Source organism: Heterocephalus glaber, unplaced genomic scaffold (assembly GCF_053883595.1).
Source record: "Heterocephalus glaber isolate CG9 unplaced genomic scaffold, H.glaber_assembly_v1.0 deba00001481, whole genome shotgun sequence".
Taxonomy (NCBI): Eukaryota; Metazoa; Chordata; class Mammalia; order Rodentia; family Bathyergidae; genus Heterocephalus; species Heterocephalus glaber.
This window is the reverse complement of record NW_028258317.1, coordinates 31,405,672-31,427,276: the sequence shown is the minus strand read 5'-3', so window position 1 is coordinate 31,427,276 and position 21,605 is coordinate 31,405,672. Positions and strand designations below refer to the sequence as shown.

Below are 21,605 nucleotides of genomic sequence, written 5' to 3'. Positions count from 1 at the left end.
GAACCTCAGTGTTGTTTTCATTTGCATCTCTCGAATGACCAGTGATGTTGAACATTTTTTCATGTATTTCTTTGCTATTTCTACTTCTTTGTCTGAGAAATGTCTGTTCATTTCAGATGCCCATTTTCGGATTGGGTCTTTAAATTTGGGAGGTCTGATCTTTTTAAGTTCTTTATAGATTTGAGATAGTAGACCTTTGTCTGAGGAAGAGCAGGTGAAGATTTTTCCCACATTGTGGGTTGTCTCTTCACACTGCTGGTGGTTTCTCTTGCTGTGCAGAAGCCTTTTAATAAGAAGAGATCCCACTTGTTGATTGTTTGTGCTAGTTCTCGGGCAACTGAAGTTTTGTTCATAAAATCTTTTCCTGCACCAATGTCTTCAAGGGTTCTGCCTAACCTCTGCTCCAGCTGATTCAGAGTTTCTATTTTAATATTTAGATCTTTAATCCATTTTGATTTTAGTTTAGTGCATGGTGAGAGATACAGGTCTAGTTTTAATCTTTGGCAAGTTGAAGCCCAATTTTTCCAGCACCATTTATTAAAGAGGCGATCTTTCCTCCAGTGAGGGTGTTTGGCTCCTTTATTGAAGATGAGATGGCTGAATGTGTCTGGCGTTGTTTCTGCATCTTCTAATCTGTTCCACTGGTCCTCAGGTCTGTTTCTTTGCCAGTACCATGTTGTTTTTATCACAGTAGCTTTGTAGTATAGTTGCAGGTTGGGATTGTGATACCCCCAGCCATGTCTCTGTTACCTAGAATTGCTTTTGCTATTCTGGGTCTCTTCTTGTTCCAAATGAATTTTTGGATTGTTTTCTTGAGGTCTATGAAGCATGCTGCTGGGATCTCAATTGGAATTGCATTAAATCTATATAGCAGTTTTGGAAGTATGGCCATTTTCACTCTATTAATCCTTCCTCCCCAGGAGCAGGGGATGTCTGTCCATTTTCTGATATCATCTTCAATCTCTCTTTTCAGAGTGCCATAGTTTTCAGAGAAGAGGTCTTTGATTTCTTTTGTTAGGATGATTCCTAGGTATTTCAGTTTTTTGGATGCTATTGTGAAAGGAATTATTTGCCCTATTTCTGTCTCAGTGAGTCTGTCATTGGTGTAGAGGAAAGCTATTGATTTTTGTGTGTTGACCTTGTAACCAGCTACTTGACTGAATTTGGTTATTAAGTCTAGAAGACTTTTGGTGGAGTTCTTGGGGTCTTCTATATAGAGTATCATGTCATCTGCAAATAATGACAATTTGACTTCTTCATTACCTATCTTTATTCCTTTTATTTCTTTCTCTTGTCTAATTGCCATGGCTAATGTTTCCAGAACTATATTGAACAAGAGTGGTGATAGTGGACATCCTTGTCTTGTTCCTGATTTGAGTGTGAAGGATTTCAGGTTTTGACCATTTAGTATGCTATTGGCTGTTGGTTTTTCATAGATGGCTTCTATCAGTTTGAGGTAGAGACCATCTATTCCAATTTTTTGTAGGGTTTTTATCATAAAAGCATGTTGGATTTTGTCAAATGCTTTCTCTGCGTCTATGGAGATAATCATATGGTTTTTGTCCTTGGCTCTATTGATAGAGTGTGTTACATTGATTGATTTTCGTATATTGAACCATCCCTGCATCCCTGGGATGAATCCCACTTGATCAGGGTGTATGATCTTCTTGATGATCTTCTGCATTCTATCTGCCAGTATCTTATTAAGGATTTTTGCGTCTATGTTCATTAGTGAGATTGGCCTATAGTTCTCTTTTTCAGTTGGGTCTTTCTCTGCTTTGGGGATCAAGGTGATGCTTGTTTCCAGGAATGAATTTGGGAGTATTGCTTCCCTTTCAATTTCACTGAAGAGTTTAAACAGTAGTGGCAGCAGTTCCTCTCTAAATGTCTTGCAGAATTCAGCAGTGAAGCCATCAGGGCCCAGGCTTTTCTTAGTTGATAAGTTTTTAATTACATTTTCAATTTCATTGGTTGATATTGGGTTGTTCAGAATTTTTAGGTCTTCTTCGTTCAACTTTGGTAATTCATATTTGACTAGGAATCTGTCCATTTCTTCTGTGTTGTCCATCTTATTGGCGTATAGGTTCTGGAAGTAGGTATTGATGATCCTCTGGATTTCTGCTGGGTCTGTTGTAATTTCACCCTTTTCATTCCTAATTGCATGGATTTGGGCCTTTTCTTTCCTTTTTCTGACAAGGGTGGCTAAAGGTTTGTCAATTTTGTTGATTCTTTTGAAGAACCAACTCTTGGCTTCATTGATTTTTTGTATCGTTCTCTTAGTCTCCATTGCATTGATTTCTGCTTTGATCTTTCTAATTTCCTCCCTTGTATGAGCTTTGGGGTTGTCCTGCTCTTCTTTTTCTAGAAGCTTGAGGTTCAGCATCAGGTTGTTTAATTGGGCTCGTTCTGTTTTCCTAATATGTGTATTCACTGCTATGAATTTCCCTCGTAAGACTTTCATTGTGTCCCATAGATTCCAATATGTTGTATTGTTATTGTCATTTAATTGAAGGAACTGTCTGATTTCTTCTTTAATTTCCTCTGTGAACCATTGGTTATTCAGAAGTGTGTTGTTCAATATCCACGTGTTTATGAAATTTTTTGAGTTTTTTTGCTATGGATCTCCAATTTCATGGCACTGTGGTCTGATAATATACAGGGAATAACTTCAACTCCTTTGCACTTACTTAAACATGTTCTGTGTGTGAGTATGTGGTCTATTTTTGAGAATGACCCATGTGCAGCTGAGAAGAATGTGTATTCTGATTTTGTGGGGTGGAAGACTCTGTAAACATCTGTTAAGTTCATTTGTTCAGGAGTTCGATTGAGTTCTAGTATTTCATTACTTATTTTTAGTCTAGTTGATCTATCTATTTGTGACAGTGGGGTGTTGAGGTCCCCCACTACAATTGTATTAGTGCATATATGACTTTTCATGTCTGTTAGTACTTGTTTTATATAGTTAGGTGCACTAGTGTTTGGTGCATAGATATTTATGATTGTCATCTCTTCCTCTTGGATTCTTCCCTTTGCAAGGATGTAGTGTCCTTTATCGTCTCTCTTAATGAGTGTTGGTTTGAAATCTACTTGATCTGCCAAGAGGATAGCTACTCCTGCTTTTTTTTGGGTACCTGTCACATGGAGTATTGTTTTCCACCCTTTAACTTTCAGTCTATGAGTTTCCTTTTGAATTAAGTGTGTTTCTTGTATGCAGCATATTGTTGCATTTTGCTTCTTGACCCATTCTGCCAGTCTATTTCTTTTGATTAGTGAATTGAGACCATTAACATTGATGGTTATAACTGAAACGTATTGACTTGTCACTGCCATGACTTTTTCTTTTTGTTGCCTTCTCCCCCTTTACATTTAATTTCTTGTCATGCCAAATGGGTTCATTCTGCTTTTCTTCCTGGGGTTGTGATCCTCAATGTCTGTTCCTAGGATATTGTGTCAAATTCTTTGGAGTGCTGGTTTGGTATTCACAAAGTTCCTAAGGTGCTCTTTGTCATGAAAGTATCTTATTTCTCCATCCATTTTGAAAGAGAGTTTTGCAGGGTACATCAATCTGGGTTGGAGGCTGTTTTCTTTTAGGGATTGGAATATGTCACTCCAAGCTCTTCTTACCTTGATGGTTTGTGTTGAGAAGTCTGCTGTGATTCTGATGGGCTTTCCTTTGTATGTGATTTGTTTCTTTTCTCTGACTGCTTGTAGAACTTTGTTCTTCTGTTGTGTTTCTGGAATCTTAACAATTATATGCCTATGTGTAGATTTTTTTTGATCAAGGCTATTTGGAGTCCTATATGCCTCACTTATCTGTATGTCAAGCTCTTTTCCCCTGCTTGGGAAGTTTTCTGCCATTATTTCTGTGAAGAGATTTTTTTATGTCATCTCCACTCTCTCCTGTTTCTTCATTGAGCCCAGTCAGTCTTATGTTATTCTTTTTTGCATCATCTAGCAGCTGCTGGATTGATTTCTCATGTTCCCTTAGAATTTTGAAGCAATTTTTCTTTTCCTGGTCACTAATTGCAATCTTATCTTCTATATCTGAAATTCTGTCCTCACATTGGCTCATTCTGCTTTGTAGACTTTCAGTGGAGTTTTTCATGTCCTGGAAATCTATTTGCATCTGTTTTATGGATTCCATTTGTTTCTTATGTTGGGATTCCATCATGTTCCTGAGCTCCTCTCTAGATTGATTAATCATGTCTTGCACTAGGGGCACAATTTCTCCTGTTATCTGAGAAATTATTTCTGATTTCATTTTTTCCAGATCCTCTTTTGTTGCCAGTTCAGTGGGTCCAGGTGGTTGAGTATCAGAGTGTTCCATCTCATTTCCCTTTGGGGTTGCTGTGGGTGATCTGAAAGTCTGGTTTTGAAACTTATTTACATGTTTTCTCATTTCGACTGGAGCAGGGGGCTGTTAGCGCCTGCACAGATTACCTCCTGTGAGCTGGGTGAGGTGGGACAGGGGCCGGGAGCAGCGGTAGGGAAGGTGACCCAAAAGCCCTTTCCTGTGGGCTGGGAGCAGCGGGAGGGATGGTGATTGGGAAGCCCCTTCCTCTGGACCAGGAGCAGTGGGAGGACGGCTCAGAAGCCCCTACCTCTGGCCCGGGAACAGCGAGACTCAGCACCTTGGTCTGGTGGTCTGGTGTCCTCTGTGTCTTTGTAGTGTGGAACTAGGTGGCTACTTGTCTGCAGCGGGGTGATTCGGTGTCTTCGGCACAACTCAGGACCTCGGTAGGGCGTGCACAGACCTTCCTGTGTTCAGCGGGCTGATTAGGCGTATTCCGCGCGACTGGGGACCTCGGTAGTGCATGGGCAGACCTGCCTGTCTGCAGCGGGCTGATTTGGCATGTTCTGTGTGACTCCGGACCTTGGTAGGGCATGGGCAGACCTGCCTGTCTACGGTGGGGTGATTCGGCATCTTCTGCACTATATTGTCCTTTTGACTAATGGTAGTTTAGCTTCATATTTGTTACTGTTTAATTTTAGGAAATTGTCTTTCTGTTTCACTGTGGGTTCTAATGTCCAGCCTGCTACTGGGATTGGTCCATGTTCCATAAGTGGATAGATGGATAATTTTTTAACCTAGTTTATTCTGCTTTGTCAAGATCTGTAAGCAAAAATAAGTACAGGGTAACTTCTTCAAAGCAATACTGGTAAGAATGGGAGTATTCTGACCAAAGAACTTTCTGGTGCATGGAGGCATAAATAAATAATTTCGTTCTCATATTTGTATTTTTGTACTCAATTCTCTCCTTTTGGAATGCAGAAGAATAGTTGAAAAACAAACACTGTTAGCCCTGACACAGAATAATTTGTAAGTACCCCATACCTAGACAAATGATGAATGAAGAAAAAGTATTGTGTATTGATAAAGTTGCCAGATTGAGTAAATAAAATGCAAAATGTTTTGTTAAATATGAGTTGCAGATAAACTGTGATTAACTACATCCCAATTAGCGTACTTATTTGAATGCAGCCTTGCTAATGCCATTACTGCCCACCTTCCACACCAATAGCTGGTGGGCATCTTGTTGTTTATTTCACTTTATGGCAGGTTGCCTAATCAGCTAGATCCTTGAATTTCTGTATTATACTGTATAGCAGTAGCCTTCAAGGTGTGGGCCCCAGACCAATGGCATCAGTGCTGCCTGGTAACTGATTAGCAATGTGAATTTTGAAGTTCTCTCCAGAATAACTGAATCAGAAACTCTAGAGGTAGCACCTAGGAGTGTTTTAACAGTCTTTCCAGGTGAGGCTGGTCTGTACTAAGGTTGAGAACCACTCTTCAGAGTGTTTGAAATGTCAGCATTTTGGATATTACTGTAGTTTGGTTTGTTTTGGTTTGTTTTGGTACTGGGGATCGAACTCGAGACCTTGCATTTGCGAGGAAGGCGCTGGAACCACTGAGCTAAATCCCCAACCCTACTGTAGTTTATTTTAAACAGAAGCAGTGTATGGAAGTGGTAAGAGGATGGACTTCTCAGTTAGGAAATCCAGCTCTGCATTTTGTTAGCATGTGAACTTAGTTAAGCCTCATAACCTCTCTCTGCCTTAGCTTCCTCATCTGTAAAAGGGAAATACACCCACTTCTTAGTGTTGTTTTGAGAATTAAATGACTTAATCCATGTTAGGTACATGAAATAGTTCAAGGACTTAGCAATTATTTATTATAATAATTACACTCATGTAACTAATTACTGTATATCCTTTTATTACATTCATGTAATATAGTAGAAAATAATGCCTGTGATTTACCTCTTGGTACCTAGAACTAAAGGTTGCTGTGTTGTTTGGTTTGCCAAGGTACTGTTAGTGGAATATACTAAACAGCTTTGTGATGGCCACAAAAGAATTAGTCTGCTCCACTGAGGCCAGAGTTTTCTATTTCTATTTCTGGAAAGTATAGAAATAAGAAGAAGGGAGTGCTAAAGAGCACAGACCCTTTAGATTCTAGCTGTTATATCTGCAGTAGCTACATGATCCTTGCTAAATTTCTTAACCTCTGTGCTTCAGTTTCTTCATCTATAAAGGGATGACAGTAATCTACTGCAGAGGATTAGCGTATGAACTAAATGGCTGATAGAGATCTCACATCTTTTGGTCTCAGAACACTTTAGTTTCTTAAAAATTATTGGGGACTTCAAAGAACTTTTACTTATATAAGAGATGGATATGGATGTATATATATGGTATGTATGTGTATGTTAATATTTACCTCATTAGAAACAAAAACTAGGAAAATATTTAAATATTTACTTCAAAATAATAACTCCATTATATTTTAACACAGATGATAAAAATGTTTTTCAAAAAATGTACAACAAAGTAGAGAGATCTGTTTAATGTCTGGTTCAGAAGACAGCTGGATTCTCATGGCTGCTTCTTCATTCAATCTGGTGTGAGATAGTTTTGGTGAAGTAATTCCAACTGCATACAGATATGTAGTTGGAGAGAGGAAGAGCATGTTAATAGTTTCTTAAATGTTGTTTGTAATGTAGAATCCAAAACCATATCAATAAAATTCATGTACTCTGTTACATTGAAATATATTTGGTCTGTCTTACACTTCAGGTCTTTACCCATGCATGATTTTATGTCATACATTGGTCATTTGGAAAATGTTTAATCACTGGATTTTGAAGATCTTCCAAATGTTGATTATACAATTTCAAAACATCGTATTTGTTAAGATCGCTAGTAATCTTATCAGAAAAACCTTTTCATATTAAGAACCTCACTGTAGCAGATACAGATTTTCTAAAAATCTAATTTTTGCTAGAAAGCTCAAATTTTATCATTGGCAACAAGTACTATTAGGTATTTTCCTTGAAGCAACAGACTTACTTCCTAAATACCTAATTTGAATAAGCATAGTTTCTACATCGTCTTTTCAAGGAAATGGTGTTCCATTAGAAGAGTGCTATTTCTGCTCACAACTCAATCTTATGAGTGTTTTTTCCTTGAGACAACCTTTGTCCTTACATATACAGCAGAAATTCTTTATGCATATTTCCCAGTTTGTCTCATAAAATATTAAAATGATATATACTCAAGGGCCAAGGTTTAATGAAACTAATAATGTTTTATTGTTTACAAGAATATATTAAGTAGACCTGGCTTTTAAAAAACATTATAAATGCCTGTGAAAACTACAATGAATACTAGTATAGCCTGGTATGATTGTAAAAATAGTGTTGACTTCACAGAACCTTTTAAATGGGGGGTCTATGTACAATATTTTGAGAACTGTTGAATTAAAATATATTAAGTGCTTAGAATGGTGTTTCGCATAGGATAAGGACCGTATTTGCTAGCTGTCATCTTACTATTATTTGTGTATGCTTCCTAAATATTACCTGTTAACCTCTGAACATATTCATGTTTTTTATGAAAAACCAGAAGGTGACATGACAACCCTCTATTGTTTGTGCATTTTAATATAGCACACAGCAGATAAGGTCACATGCTGCAGGAAATGAACAGTTTTTGCATTTGGAATAATAACATCAAATTCACCCTTCCTGTGTTGCCCTTGCCCTGAGGTTATGTAGCCACTTCAATTCATTGAATAGTGACTGAATGATTTGCTTTTTTGTAGAGCAACATGGAAAAGGCTGCCTTTGTCAAGCTGTACTTAGTTTCTCAAGGACGATTCCCCCTCATGAGCCTAACTGACATGCTCAGTGTTGCTGTGCAGCACCATGAGAAAGAGACTCTGGCCTGGATGATGATGCTCAGCTTCTACCAGGCACGGATTGTGAGCCATGCAAACACAGGTGAGGCCAGTGCAGGCCAGCGTTAGGGACAGAGGCAGAACCAACTGTTGGCCCTTCAAAGCTAGTTTAGTGCTTCTGAACACAGTTTAGGCCTTCTTACCTCAAATGAAGAGGACTTGGATGGAAATGAGTAGTTGTAGCTCACAGCATCTACTTATTGGTTGTGGCAGTGACCAATTTTCAGGGTTTTTGTATTGTTTTTGGCCCTCTAGATCCTCAAGAATGCAAACAAATGTTGTATCTGCCTATTTAACTCACTTCCCAAACATATAAGGCATAGATTAATTCTGCTTGATGATTTAATGAAAATAGCCTTAGGATTGTCATTTAATAAACAGTCCAAAAAAGGAAAAAGAAACAAAATTTAATAGTTATTCTTTAGGACAGTGGTGGTGAACCTATGGCACACGTGCTGCAGCAGGCTGTTTGTTATCATTGAAAGTTCGAAAAGGTTCGCCATCACTACTGTAGGAGAACTTCCCAAAGGTGAAAATACTACAATCTGAATGAGCTACCTACATTCTCAAGCCTGACACTCTTGCCAGTGGGTCACATGGTACAACTCTTGGGCCGTTTTGGAATCATATGGAATAATCATCTGGAAACAGAGCTGTCTCTTAGCTCCTTGGATCTTTCTGGTCACGTGCTAATTTCTCCACACTGTATTCAGATTCTTAATGGGTCAGATGTGGCTGAGAAGCCTTTGTGATCCTAGGCAAGTTACTTATGTTTATGTACCCATTTTCCCATCTATTTCTTCTATCTGTGTGGTTTTGAGGGAAAATGGACAAACATAATTGTAATATTCTATAAGACTATATAAGAAATTTTTATTCTCATCTTGGCAATTAAGACAGTTTTCTCATATCTACATTAATGCCTCCCCACTGAAAATGAACCTGCAGTGAAAAACTGAATTTTTTATTTTAAATCCAAAGGATATTTACCAGGAAGAAATCTAGCAGTTGTTTCCAAATAACCTTGAAGATACTTGCAATAAACTGAAACAATTTAAGGTTGCCTTTGGTTCTAACTAGCCAACTTTTAAATCTAATTATCATTTTCTTCTCTAAATTTTATAAATCTTCCTGAGAAGTCTTTACTGTTCTGGGAATCCCTATTTGAAAAAAATTTTTAAGTGACAAAATCAATATTTATGTTGATGTTTCTTCACCAGTTACCCTACAATGGCTGTTTTTGTTTTTGGTTTTTTTGTATATTTTTAGGATAGGTTTCCTCTGTAATTTTGGCATAAATTTGGAACATTAGCAAAGAAGGTCTATAAAAACAGCTAACTACCCAAATTCAACATTACTGGCTAGTTAGTATGTTGTATTTCTCATAATGTGTTTAATGTTGAGAGAGAAGCTCCAATAAATATAATTTATCACTAGTGAGCAGGGAAGCATAAAGAATAGATTCACTTTTTAAATTTATTTTTTATTAGTACATGTTTGTAGTACATGACATTTTTATTCCTTGTGTAGAGTTGGCACATGTGTATAACACATCTTAATTCCTTTTTTCATCCCCTTCCTCTCCCTTCCTTCCCCTTTCCCTCCATCTCTTGATCCCTTTCCCATTTGGGAATAAAGTCCAAATTCTGTTACCTGATATGAAAGATCTCAACTCTCTCACAGGCAATCATAAGTCTCAGGCATTGCAAGAGAACTTAAAACTGTCCAATGGAATCCTCACCAGGTGTTCTGCCTCAGTTATGATAGTTATTACTAACCTGTTTTACATTTCAAAGCAAAATAATGATCTAGTAAGAAAATATCCTTTTCATTTTAGGTGTGCTAAAGAGGATGGAGTGGCTATTGGAACTGATGGGTTATATCAGAAATGTTGCTTACCAGTCAACATCTGTTCAGAACATGGTGCTTGAAGAGGTACAATCTAGAGGAGTAGTTTATAGTATCTTTAAAACATAGAATTTACATTAAGACAGTATGTTGCTATGTGTTAGTTAACCTGCTATTGCTATAACAAATGCCTAGTGTAATCAACCTATAAAGAAGAAAGGTTTGCTTTGGCTCACAGGTTTGGAGGTTCTCAGCATAATCAGTTGACCCCGTCACTTTGAGCCTGTTAATTTAGTCGCATTGTGGAAGGAGTATATCATAGTGCAAAACTGCTCACCTTAAAGCCAGAAAGCAAAAGAGAAAGAGAAAAGGGCTAGGTCTCACTATGCCCTTTGAGACAAACCTTAATGACAAAAAGAGCTCCCACCTCCCAAGGGGGAGGTGGCCATTGGGAAGGACATTCAGGATCCAAACTATAGCATGCTACCTGGAATTTCTCTTTCTTGTCTTTCTGTTATCTTTGAGAAATGCTGGCAATGACTCTCTGCCACAGGAAGCAGGCATTCTTACCATGTTCATGAGACATCTGGGGCTGCTCTTTGCAAAACATGGTCCATGATAGGCAGAACCAAAAGGATAGCCACTGGAGAGAGGGAACCCAAAGCCCTCTACACTTAAGCTTCATCCGATAAAGGAGGTGAAGGTACCAAGTTTGGCTTCTGCTGTAGCCCATGTATGGAAAGATTCTTGAAGTGCATACAAATAAACTGTATATGTGCCAGTGCTTACCTGCATGTGTGCACATATTGGAAAGGAGTTCTCACCACACCTACAATATGACCTATGACCCAAAAAAGTAAGAAGCTCTGGTACTGAGTTTTGAAAAAAAAAAAGATTAATGAATAAAAGGAAGATGGTTCTTTCCTACTCCCATTTTTTTGAATGGCTGCTGTGCATTTTTAGTTAAAATTTTTTTTTCTTTAAGCATGCTTCATGAATGAGTAAAATTTGCATAATCTGGGATGCTCTTTGAAAATCTTACCAGTTTTCCTGAAAAGTTTTGTGTCTTTTTGAGATTTTTTTTTAAAATTTAATTCATCAGAGTAGAATTTTAAGAGATTGAGGTGTCATTTTTTAAGTTAGCATAATCTCCCCCTTTTTCTTTGGACTTCCTCAGTTTTTATTAACTTTCTCTGTTTCCTTACAAAAACCTTAAAAGACATAGGGAATATGGATTAATAGAAAGACATATAATTTAAATCACAGTAATTCAACGACTCAGAGGAACTTCTGTTACTAGATTTTTTTTTTTACGAGTGTGTAGATGAGCCTAAAATCTAAGTGGATGGAGCCCAGACAGATTTTTTTAAATGCACGAAGAGAGACTTGTTCAAAAAAAAATAAAATGATATATATTTTAAAATATTAGTTTTGCCCATATAATAATAAATATCTTTATTAATTTCTTAATGTCTTTGAAAGCATCAAAAAATCAGGATGTTTGGATGTTGGTGTGATAAGGAATAAATTATACTTCTCCTAGAAATGTGAGAGCAATAATAATGAAGCTGTTGCACCTTTCATCTTCACCTAAGGGGACCTGAAAAACCATCCAAAGCCCTAAGAGGCCACTTCACGAGCATGCGATGGAGTTTGCTGTTCAGTGCTGCTCCTCTTTCAGAGCAGGGGTAGGAGAGGAGAAGATGCCTTTGCATCATGATGGGGACCATGTCTGTGAACCTGTGTCACTTCAAATTACTAAAATATATGATCCCATGTTGCTTCTGTTTCCATAACAGGCTTTGGACTTCCTGTTGCTGATATTTGCCACCGCAGTGGTGGCATGGGCAGACCATGAGGCTCCACTCCTCCTTGGCCTCAGTGCCAGTTGGTTACCATGGCATCAGAATGCCCAGTGTGGGCCAGCATCAAGCTTCCTTGGCATGAGTACAGTCCCCAGGGTCACTCTGCAGGAGGCACTCACTCTCCTTCCCCATAGCATGCTGCTTCTGCTGCAGAAAGAGCTCTGGAAGGAACAGACCCAGAAGGTGAGGTTGGCAGCTACTTGCTTAGCAGGGTAGACAGGCTTTTGTCTTTAGCATTTCCTGCCATAGAATTGAGGTGTGAGTTAAATGAAACTTGAATCATACCACAGGGCTTAATACTAAGGCCCAAATATCTGCCAGATGTGGAGTCTCAGAGAGTGAGGCCAGCCCAAGCTGTGAGGGTAACTGCAACAGTGTGCTTGCAGCTAAGAGTAGGATGGAGAAAAAAGCCCATACTTCCACGTATTTATTCAGGGAGCATAGGCGCTTAATCCTGGGAATGAAAGTATGAGTGAGTCTGTGCTCAGAATCTCCAAGAAAGGACAGGAAGGCAAATTGAAGATGCAAGATGATGTGATAAGTGGGATAAAGTGATGAGCAGTGGGAGAGAGCACTGCTGTTAACATACTAATCAGCAGTGCCTGTGGTGGCCCTGGGAACTCATCCCAGGGAAAACGTGGGTCTGGAGCATCTGCCTTCTTGTACATATTTAAGGTTCCCTGTAGTTCAATCCATCCCACAGACATCCTGTAAGTATTTGTCAGGACACTTGGCTGTGACAGGTGCCAAACAGAGTTTTTTAAAGGCCCAGTATCATTACCCATGCCCTTAGGAAAACCCAAACTGTAGGAAATACCTTTTGGTTTTTTAATATGAGGCTTCCAAGGCTACTAGAATTTGTGAAAATACTGTGCTTCCCAGACTTCTCATTATATGGCTTTGCCCTGACTTTAATACTGTTGGTTGTAAGATTCTTTTTTGAATCCCATTTAGTCAAAACTGGATTTTTTTATGAGGGTGAAAGCTTAAGACTAACTTTTTATTGTTTATCTTTAAAGCTGAATATTAATCTTTAAAAACATTTCTGAACTGTGAACCTACAGTTTAGCTATACATAACTCCACAGAGTAGCCCAAATAAAATGCTTTCCCCCTTTAAATCCGATAAACACTAGTATTGCTGCCCCAAGTTTTATATTTTGTGTTCCACTTCAAATCAACATAAATTTAAATGTGGTCTCCCTGCATGTTATTTCTGAACTGAGGCACCATGTTCACTTTGGACTACAGTGGAGACATCTTACACCAATTATATTATTTGTAGTGCTCGATTCATTCACCTACCAATAGGATATTATAAAACAAAATTGAAAAGGAAAATTTTTTTCATCAAAGAATTAGGAATTAGGAATATTATTAGGAATATTTTCTACCTGTTTTGCTTTCTTCAACTCAGCTTTCATTGTCTGAATAGCTAATACCCATCACTGATGTTATGTGTTTTTCAGTGACCCAAGATGGGTAATATTCAGTCATTGATGAAATTACTCTGTAGCTAATTTGAAAGCAATCTTGGCTCCATGCTGGGAATATCAGTCAAACTCATGCGTGAGTTTCTACCTCATTCGTAGGATTTATTCACAGTTAACACGCCTGGCTCTATCTAAATTATTTTAAGCCTCTTCTCTTGCATTTAAACTTCTATTTCATATTCATTTGGGCTCAAACTCTGCTCATCTACAGAAATGTATTTTGTTTCAGTAACAGGAGCTTATGCTTGTTGAGTTCTGTATTTACTGCCCAGCCTAGGTATGTAGGCCCAAATGCACATGAAACCAACAGGATCAAGAAAGTAAAAAAAAAGGTTTTTTTAAAAAAAAAGAATGAAAAAAAGGGCCGGGGATTTAGCTCAGTGCTTTCGCCACCTGCTGCTCAAGCGCTAGGACCCGAGTTCGATCCCCGGTACCAAAAAAAAAAAAAAAAAAAAAGAATGAAGAAAGTATATGGGGCTTTGGAGCCAGTTGTAGTTGGGTTCAGATCTTGGCTCTGCTAGTCACTGGAAGTAGACTCAGGCAAGGCTATAATCCTCTCGGGCCTCACAGTGATTAGAGATAATCAGTTGGACCCCTCACACCCATGTCTCCTTGCTCTTAAAACATATTCCATGTCTCATGATATTAAGCAGGGCAAGCTTTAAGACTTTATGAGTCTTGACTAAATGTGAACTGTGTTCATATCTTGTGCTCAGCCCCTGTCTTATCTCTACTCCCCACCCCAGGCAAAAATTACCTAAAGACTATTAAAATTTTGTGCATGGATATAGGCCCAAAGGACTGACTGCTCTCATGCCGATAGTAGGATTTTCTTCACTGACATTGTTCATTTTCACTCTAGTTCATTGATTGGCTATTCAGCATCATGGAAAGTCCTAAAGAAGCTCTCTCTGCCAAGTCCAGGGATCTGTTGAAAGGTATGACTTCAGGGTGGGGATTTAGATCGGTGGTTCCGCCACCTGCCTCACAAGCGCAAGGTCCTGAGTTCAATCCTGGGTACCAAAAATAAAAAAAGGTATGACTTCATGCTTCATGCCCAATGTAGATGAAAATCACCCACTGCTATCTGTGATGCAGAGGGCATATGCATGATACTGGTTCCTGAAAGGCTCAGCCTCCCTCAGCTCAGTGGTCTGCATGGCCACTGATGGGCATTTTGAACCAGAAAAGGGGTTAAAAAAGGTTCCATTGCCTTTAAATTTAACTTAGATCTAAACAGTAATTATTTTGATTAAAATTAGGAAAATTCAGAGAAGTAAAAGAATGGGAATGAAAAATCCAGTCTCATTTTCCAAAGACAATTTTGATAATTTCCACAAAAGTATTTGCACTGTATGACCATTGTTTTTACATATTTATAATCATGTACAATTGATAAAATACACATAGACAACTTGAGTACTGCCTTTTTATTTTGACATTTTTATACATTTAGACCTGTTACTGTACCTGCTTCATAACTAGTATTAATGACTACATTGTATTTTGCAAGGAAACTAGGCATTTCCCATACCATCAGGCATTTAGATGGTTTTAATGTCTTTTATTCCTCCCTATTGACTTTATTATGACTGTAGAACCCTCAAACTTGAAAGATCATCTGAAAATTATGATGATTTGGGCATTGGCCTTGTAGCCTGAGATAGCTTCTGCTTGTCATCCATGAGTTGGGGTCTGGAGCCAGTGGCTGGTGCTGCTCTCCCTGATATGCTGTCAGATAGTGTCCTGAAAGGTCTAGCTCAGGTTGGCAACTCTGTAATAATTTATTTGACCAGCCTAGATTCATAGGATGGCCCATATTTTACTTTAAGTGTGGCATAATTTTTTAGTTGCCAAACAAGCAAGAATTCATTGGTTCTGATTCTCCAAAGTAGGGAGGAAGCATCTAGATGATAAAACAGTGCCCCATTGTGAACTTGATTGAGAATCTGGAATGTGATCCATTTCTAGAGACTTGCTGTTAGGACTTTCTCTGTTTATTGGCCTCAGGGAGTTTGGAATAATCCATAATACCATCAGTTGGTCTAAACACATACTCTGTTAGGTTACAAAGTTAACAACTGATACCAATGAGGAAAGCATTCATTTGGTTCAAGGAAGCACATGTTCACTTGATTAAACAGTCATGAACTTATTAGAGTCACACACAATTGCTGTGTAACGCTGATATTTTAAATTCACATTATATTTTAAATGTCACACATTATATTTAAATAACATCTAAATATGTATATATTAATATTCTAAAATAAGATATATAAGAAATTACCTAAAGGGATTTCATGGAATTTTTATACTTTAGATTGATCCCTGAGAGGACTGATAATAGATCACAAAGAGTATAGACCCCTGAGTGCAGGTCCAAATAACTTCAGCACAGGCACACTTGCTCCACTGAACACATGAACTCAACTTTTTTATAGGATTGTTTTTTTGTTTTTTTAGCTCTAAACATTTAATGGAAATAATCATATTTACATAGAAAAGAGCACACATCTTAAGTAGATTTTTACAAAGAGAACACATCCATGTAATCAGCACTCACATCAAAACAAACATCCACAGCAACCCAGAAGGGTCAGTTTTCAATTTTGAAATCTGCAAAATTTGCCAATAACTGGTTTTAGGGTAACATTAAAACTCCCAAACCTTTAAAATAGTTTTCTACTATTAAAATTCTTCCAAGTCTTGATGGGAATGAGTCTTGAAGATTGGCCAGGTGAAAAAAAGCCAGACTCTGTTCTGACACCTTTTTGATCAAAATGAACTTTTCAAGCACAGCTCTGGCAAATGCAACAGTGTACTCTGTTTCTGTCCCTTTAGCCACCCTATTGTCCTTGAGAACTCTCTCAGAGTTTAAGAAGAAAGCCGTGTGGACCAGAGCGTATGGTTGGTGAACAGTTGTGCAGTAGCCAGCAGTGTTCTCAGCTGAATGAGACAAACCACAGAAATGGAACACATTTTTCAAAATTCCTGTCCAGGTTTGTTGAGGCATTGATCCTGAGTTAAGGGTCATGAAAAGATGGCCATATTCCTGACAGCATGGCACTGACATTGCCAGGGCAAGTATACATTTCTTTGGTATCCTGGCCAGTTGAGACTGAAACAGCAACATGAATTTTCTTTTTTCACCAGAGTTCAACATGAAGATTTTCTTTGTGAAAATTTGACTATATCATCTTCTGTACCTTAAATTCTAGTAAAATAATCTTGTGAGTTTTTTCCATGTGATTTGTTTCGTCTTAAGGCAAGTGGGAAAGTTTTACCAACAAAAGCAAATGTTTTCATCTATTTTCTATGAAATCTCTAAAATAATATTCATTGACTCAGTGAGACAAGTTTTATTCCTATTGATAAGACACTCTTTTTGGAAGTACTGTAACATTTAAATAATAACCATGACAGTGAATATTAGTAAAGTCAGATTCATTAATGACAGCTATAATTTTCTTTTCTTTGTTCTTTTGAATGCAAGTCAAAGTTAATTCAAAACATCTTCAGCCAAAAAACAATATTAACTCTCAAATCAAGATTTAAGAGTAGATCTTAGGAGGTGCAGCTATGTCCAGTGAATCCAGTGATACTTTCAGATTTTGTTCTTCTCAGAATCACTCCACATAGTTGACAAAATATCTGCCAGCAATCTCAAAGGTAAGGAAAAGTGTCTTTTCCCACAGGTAGACAGAACAGTGTGGAAAGGATTCTGGTTTAGTCTGGGTCACTTCATTGTAAGTCTGAGCAAGTATCTGGGCCCTGAAAGGTGGAGTACTCTTAGTGACAAGGCCTGGGTTATAAGTCCACTCCTAAGGCACTGAGCAGAGAGGGGCATAGGCAGCCCCATCCAAAGCACCTGAACTGGGTTTCCCCAGAAGAAATCTGGTGGAGCACTAGGCAGGCAAAAAATGACAAATATTTCTTTTAAAGATCAATCTTTTTTATAAGTACAAATCTCTTAATCAGGGTGACTAGTGGTCTAAAGTAAATAAAGGTCTGCGACAATATCCTCAAGAGTTGCATTTGACTCAATGGCTTGAGATTTAGCCAACATTTTAAATTTTATCTGTTTGCTAATTAAACTTCCTTCCTATAGCCATTAATCAGGGCTCTGTCTTTAATCAGTCCTCTAAACATACTGATACATACAAGTATGAGATTATTGGGAAGGAAAGTTATACCAATGAAATCATGTGCCTCTGTGTCTATCATTGCCATAGTACAGAGTTAGTGCTTCAAAAGGACCATGAGACTTTTAGTGTTGCCATGTGGCTTGTGGTTTCATGTTGTCAACAAGTGTACCTGTCACTTGGGTTAAAAACAGCTATACTAGTTTTGTTTTCCAAATATATTACTTTCTTAGAGGTTAGGCTAGCGGGAAATGAATTTGAAGGAAACAAAAAGGTAAAAAATTTACACTAGAAGCCAGCTTCTCTCTACTCCCCACCCATATACATTTTCTTATGTTCTTACCAGCTAGAGGTTAAAATTCATCCAATATTTTCCATTAGATTAGTTCATCAGAAACTTTTGCTTACATTGACTTAACTCTTGCAACAATACCCTAAGGAGGAATAAAGTAATATCTCAGTTCACAAATGCTTCTGTTTGTAAACAGTTCTGTTCACAAACAAAAGCATTTGGCAAAATTTCATTTCTTTTCACGAACTCCGCATTGGGTGACAAACATGACCATGGCCATCTTTCCCACACAAACACAAATGCAACTGTCTTCCCCAAAATTGTAAAACAAACTAAGTTCATAAACCGAGGCACCACTGTATTTTCTATTTTAAGATGGAGTAAACACATCTAGTAAATTGAAGAGTTTCACCTAGAACCAAGGTCCTAGAACCTGAGATCCAAAGCTATTTCTTTGGATCTTAATGCTTAATGTAGATTTGATCACTCAGATTTAGAAACAAAAAGAAAGAAAAAAAACATTGCCTCATATTACTAAGCCTCTGGAATTGGGAAGTTTACAGTAGGTCTTCATGGGCTGAAGGACTTTAGGTTCCTGGATGACTTTGCAAACACTGGTTGCTAGGAGAAAGAAGACTGAAGAGGAAGTAGACACTGAAAAAAAGTACCCTTTTCGATTCTTGAATCAGCAGTGACAGATTGCTAATGCCCAAGTGAATGAAGGGAAAAAGAATCAGCCTGGACTTCTAAACTCAGATTGTTCATTTCAGCCCAGTTTCTTGTCAAAGCCTGCCTCTCCTCCTGCCCTTGACAAGAGGAGTACAAAAGGGAGGAAATAAGATATTTCCCTGGGCATGGTGGTACATGCCTGTAATTTCAGTTCCCTGGGAGTCTGAGGCAAGTGATCACAAGTGCAAGTTCAAACCCAGCCTGGGCAATTTAGCAGCTTAGCAAGAACTTGTCTCAAAAGAGGACAGGGATGGGTTAGGTGGTGGTATTGTAGCTCAGTGAAAAGGCCTTGGGTTCAATTGCCAGTACTGAAAAAAGGATCTCTAACCACTCTTCCGTAGCCCCCCATATTTTGTTTTGGGCAGCCTTGAATGGAAGAGTCTTAGGATTTTTCTGCTCATAGGAACCTCTAGACTAAATTTGAAAATTGAAAGATTGTAATATCTAAACATTCTAAGATATAGGCCGCCACTGAAAGAATAAGACCATCCACTTTGGTTATCTGTTAATCTCAAGTAAGAAATTATTTTCTCCAGATATTTTTGTTTATTCTCCAGAAACTAGAAGTCTCTTTTTATATACCAGATGTTCCTAAGTATATACAAAAGGAAATTTTCCTTAAAAGTCATCTTCTGCTAGTTTTTATAACACAAGTTGCCAAGATAAATACCACGCAGAAATATACTAACAAATTAATGTGTGGGCTTAAAGCCTTGTTTTGGCTCTCAGAAGTATCCAGACACTCTGACTCTCAACTTGGAAAGTATACATTTGAAACAGATTTTGAGATCCATGCAAACACCTAAAACTTCTTTGTGTTTTATTTGTAATGTGATGGGTACATGGTAACTAAGAGGCTATTAATAACATTTTTTGAAGTTAATTGCTAAAAGTTTACTTCTCTTGAAATGATTGTATTTGGGGTGGGGCTTTGGAGAAGTAAGTAGTATGGGGTGGAGCCCTCATGAATGGGAATAGTGATCTCATAAGAGATGATTTCTTTCTCCACCATGTGGGGATACAGCAAGAAGACATCCATCTGCAAACCTCAGGGAAAATCAGTTCTTATCTTAGAGCCTCACCAGGAACTGAAGTGGGGAACACCTTGAGATTGGACTTCCCAGCCTTGAGAATTGTGAGAAACTCGTGTCTGTTATCTAAGTCATAGTATTCATAGGATTTTGTTACAGTAGCCAAAACTACAATAGCGATTGATATCAAGAAGTGGGGTGCTGCAGTAGCCAATGCATAAAAATGTAGAAGCAGCTTTGAAATGAAGTAATGGGTAGAAGCTAGAAAAGTGTTAAAGATGTATGATAGAAGAAACTGATATTGCCATTTAGAGATAAAGGTGATTTTGTTGAGGACGATAAAGAATTGAGGAAAGCTGGAGACAAAGCCTCCTTCTTAGAGAATGCATAAATCATCATGAACAGAATGTTGGTAGAAATAAAGATAGTAAAGGTCATTCTGATGAGGCATCAGATGGAAATGAGGAACCTTTTATTGGAAATTGGAAGAAAGGGGATCTTTGTTATAAATGGCAAAGAAACTAGCTGAATTGTTTTATATTCTAGTGTTTGGTGGAAGGTAAAACTTATGAGCAATGAAATTGGGTACATAGCTGAGTAGAGCACTAAGCAAAATGTTAAAAGAGTGGCTTGGTTCCTTTTGAGTGCTTACAGTGAAAGAGGATAAGCAAGGAGTAGATGGAAGACAATTATTAACCAAAATTCACCAGAATTTAAAGATTTGGAAAATGCTCAGTCTGCCCCATTACAAAAGTTAGGAAAACATATAATAAAAAGAAAACTTAACGGGTGCAGCAGGTAGAGTACCTAATAAGATTAACATGGGTATTAACTACAGACCTAATTAGCAATTCCAGCAGGAACATAAATTGGAGGAGATGGAGGTGAAACAAAATGAAGGCAACTGGACTTCTTGGAATTTATGGGACAAGACCATGGTTTTTTGGCCATGAATGCACACTATTCAAGACAAAGGAAGAATGACTCTAAAGATGACTTAAAGATATCAGGATTGCATCTTGTTTCAAGAGGCAGCCATGACCTTGGTTTTAGCAGGTCAGATGGTCTTCCTGGAGCCCTAGGGGCCCAAACAGAGAGCTAGGGAGAGGAACTCTGACTCAGTGGGTCCTGAAGGCATAACATCCAGCCAAAGAGGATTATTCCTGAGCCTTAAGGTGTCGTGGAGTCTGCCTTGCTAAATTTTGGACTTACTGCAGTCCTGTCACTCTTTCTCCCTTTTGAAATAGGAATGGCTATCCTTTGCCTATCCTACCACTGTACTATATTTTGGAAGCATATAACGTGTTTGGCTTCATAGGTTCATAGCTAGAAAGGAATTTTGCCTCAAGATTAATTTTACCTTGACTATCACCTACCTGATTTGATTTTGGTTTTTTTTGAGACAGGGTCTCACTATGTAGTTCAAGCTGGCCTGAACTCACTATGTATCCCAGGCTGGCCTCCAACTCCTGGTGATTCTCCTGCCTTAGCTATCTGAGTGCTAGAATTATACATGTGCATAACCATGCCTGGCTTCACCTGATTTAGATGATACTGTGATGCAACTTTGGAGTTGATGCAGGAATGAATTAAGTCTGTTGGGGTAAAATTAATGTATTTTGCATACGATAAGGACATAAATTTGGAGGGTCCAGGTGCAGAATGTTACACATTGAATCTGTGTTCCCCCAAAGTGGAGGTAGAGCTTTTGGAAGGTAATCATGCGGTTACGGTGAAGCCCTCATGAATAAGACTAGTGCCATTGTAAGACGCAAGAGAGGGGAATCTCTGCTTTGCGTGAGGATACAGCACAAAAAGCATCCATCTCTATACCAAAACGAGAGCCCTCACTAGGAATTAGCTGGCACCTTGATCTTGGACTTCCCAGTCTCCAGCATGAGAAATAAATTACTATTATTTAAGCCACCCAGTTTAGGTGGGTTTGTTATAGTATCCTGAGCTAA

General features: G+C 38.2%; 1 protein-coding gene across 22 annotated transcripts in view; it reads left to right on the top strand.

Moving 5' to 3' along the window:
- Nucleotides 1–16,686, top strand: part of Focad (focadhesin) — a 357,541-nt gene extending 340,855 nt beyond the window's left edge. For all 22 annotated transcript variants that reach the window (XM_087183409.1, XM_087183408.1, XM_087183411.1 and 19 more), the window contains 5 exons: nucleotides 8,105–8,282; nucleotides 10,077–10,174; nucleotides 11,887–12,135; nucleotides 14,307–14,382; nucleotides 16,289–16,686. In XM_087183409.1, coding sequence (XP_087039535.1) covers nucleotides 8,105–8,282; nucleotides 10,077–10,174; nucleotides 11,887–12,135; nucleotides 14,307–14,382; nucleotides 16,289–16,362 — 675 coding nt within the window. In that variant the 3' untranslated portion in view covers nucleotides 16,363–16,686. The remainder of the gene's footprint in view (nucleotides 1–8,104; nucleotides 8,283–10,076; nucleotides 10,175–11,886; nucleotides 12,136–14,306; nucleotides 14,383–16,288) is intronic.
- Nucleotides 16,687–21,605: the final 4,919 nt, after the last annotated feature.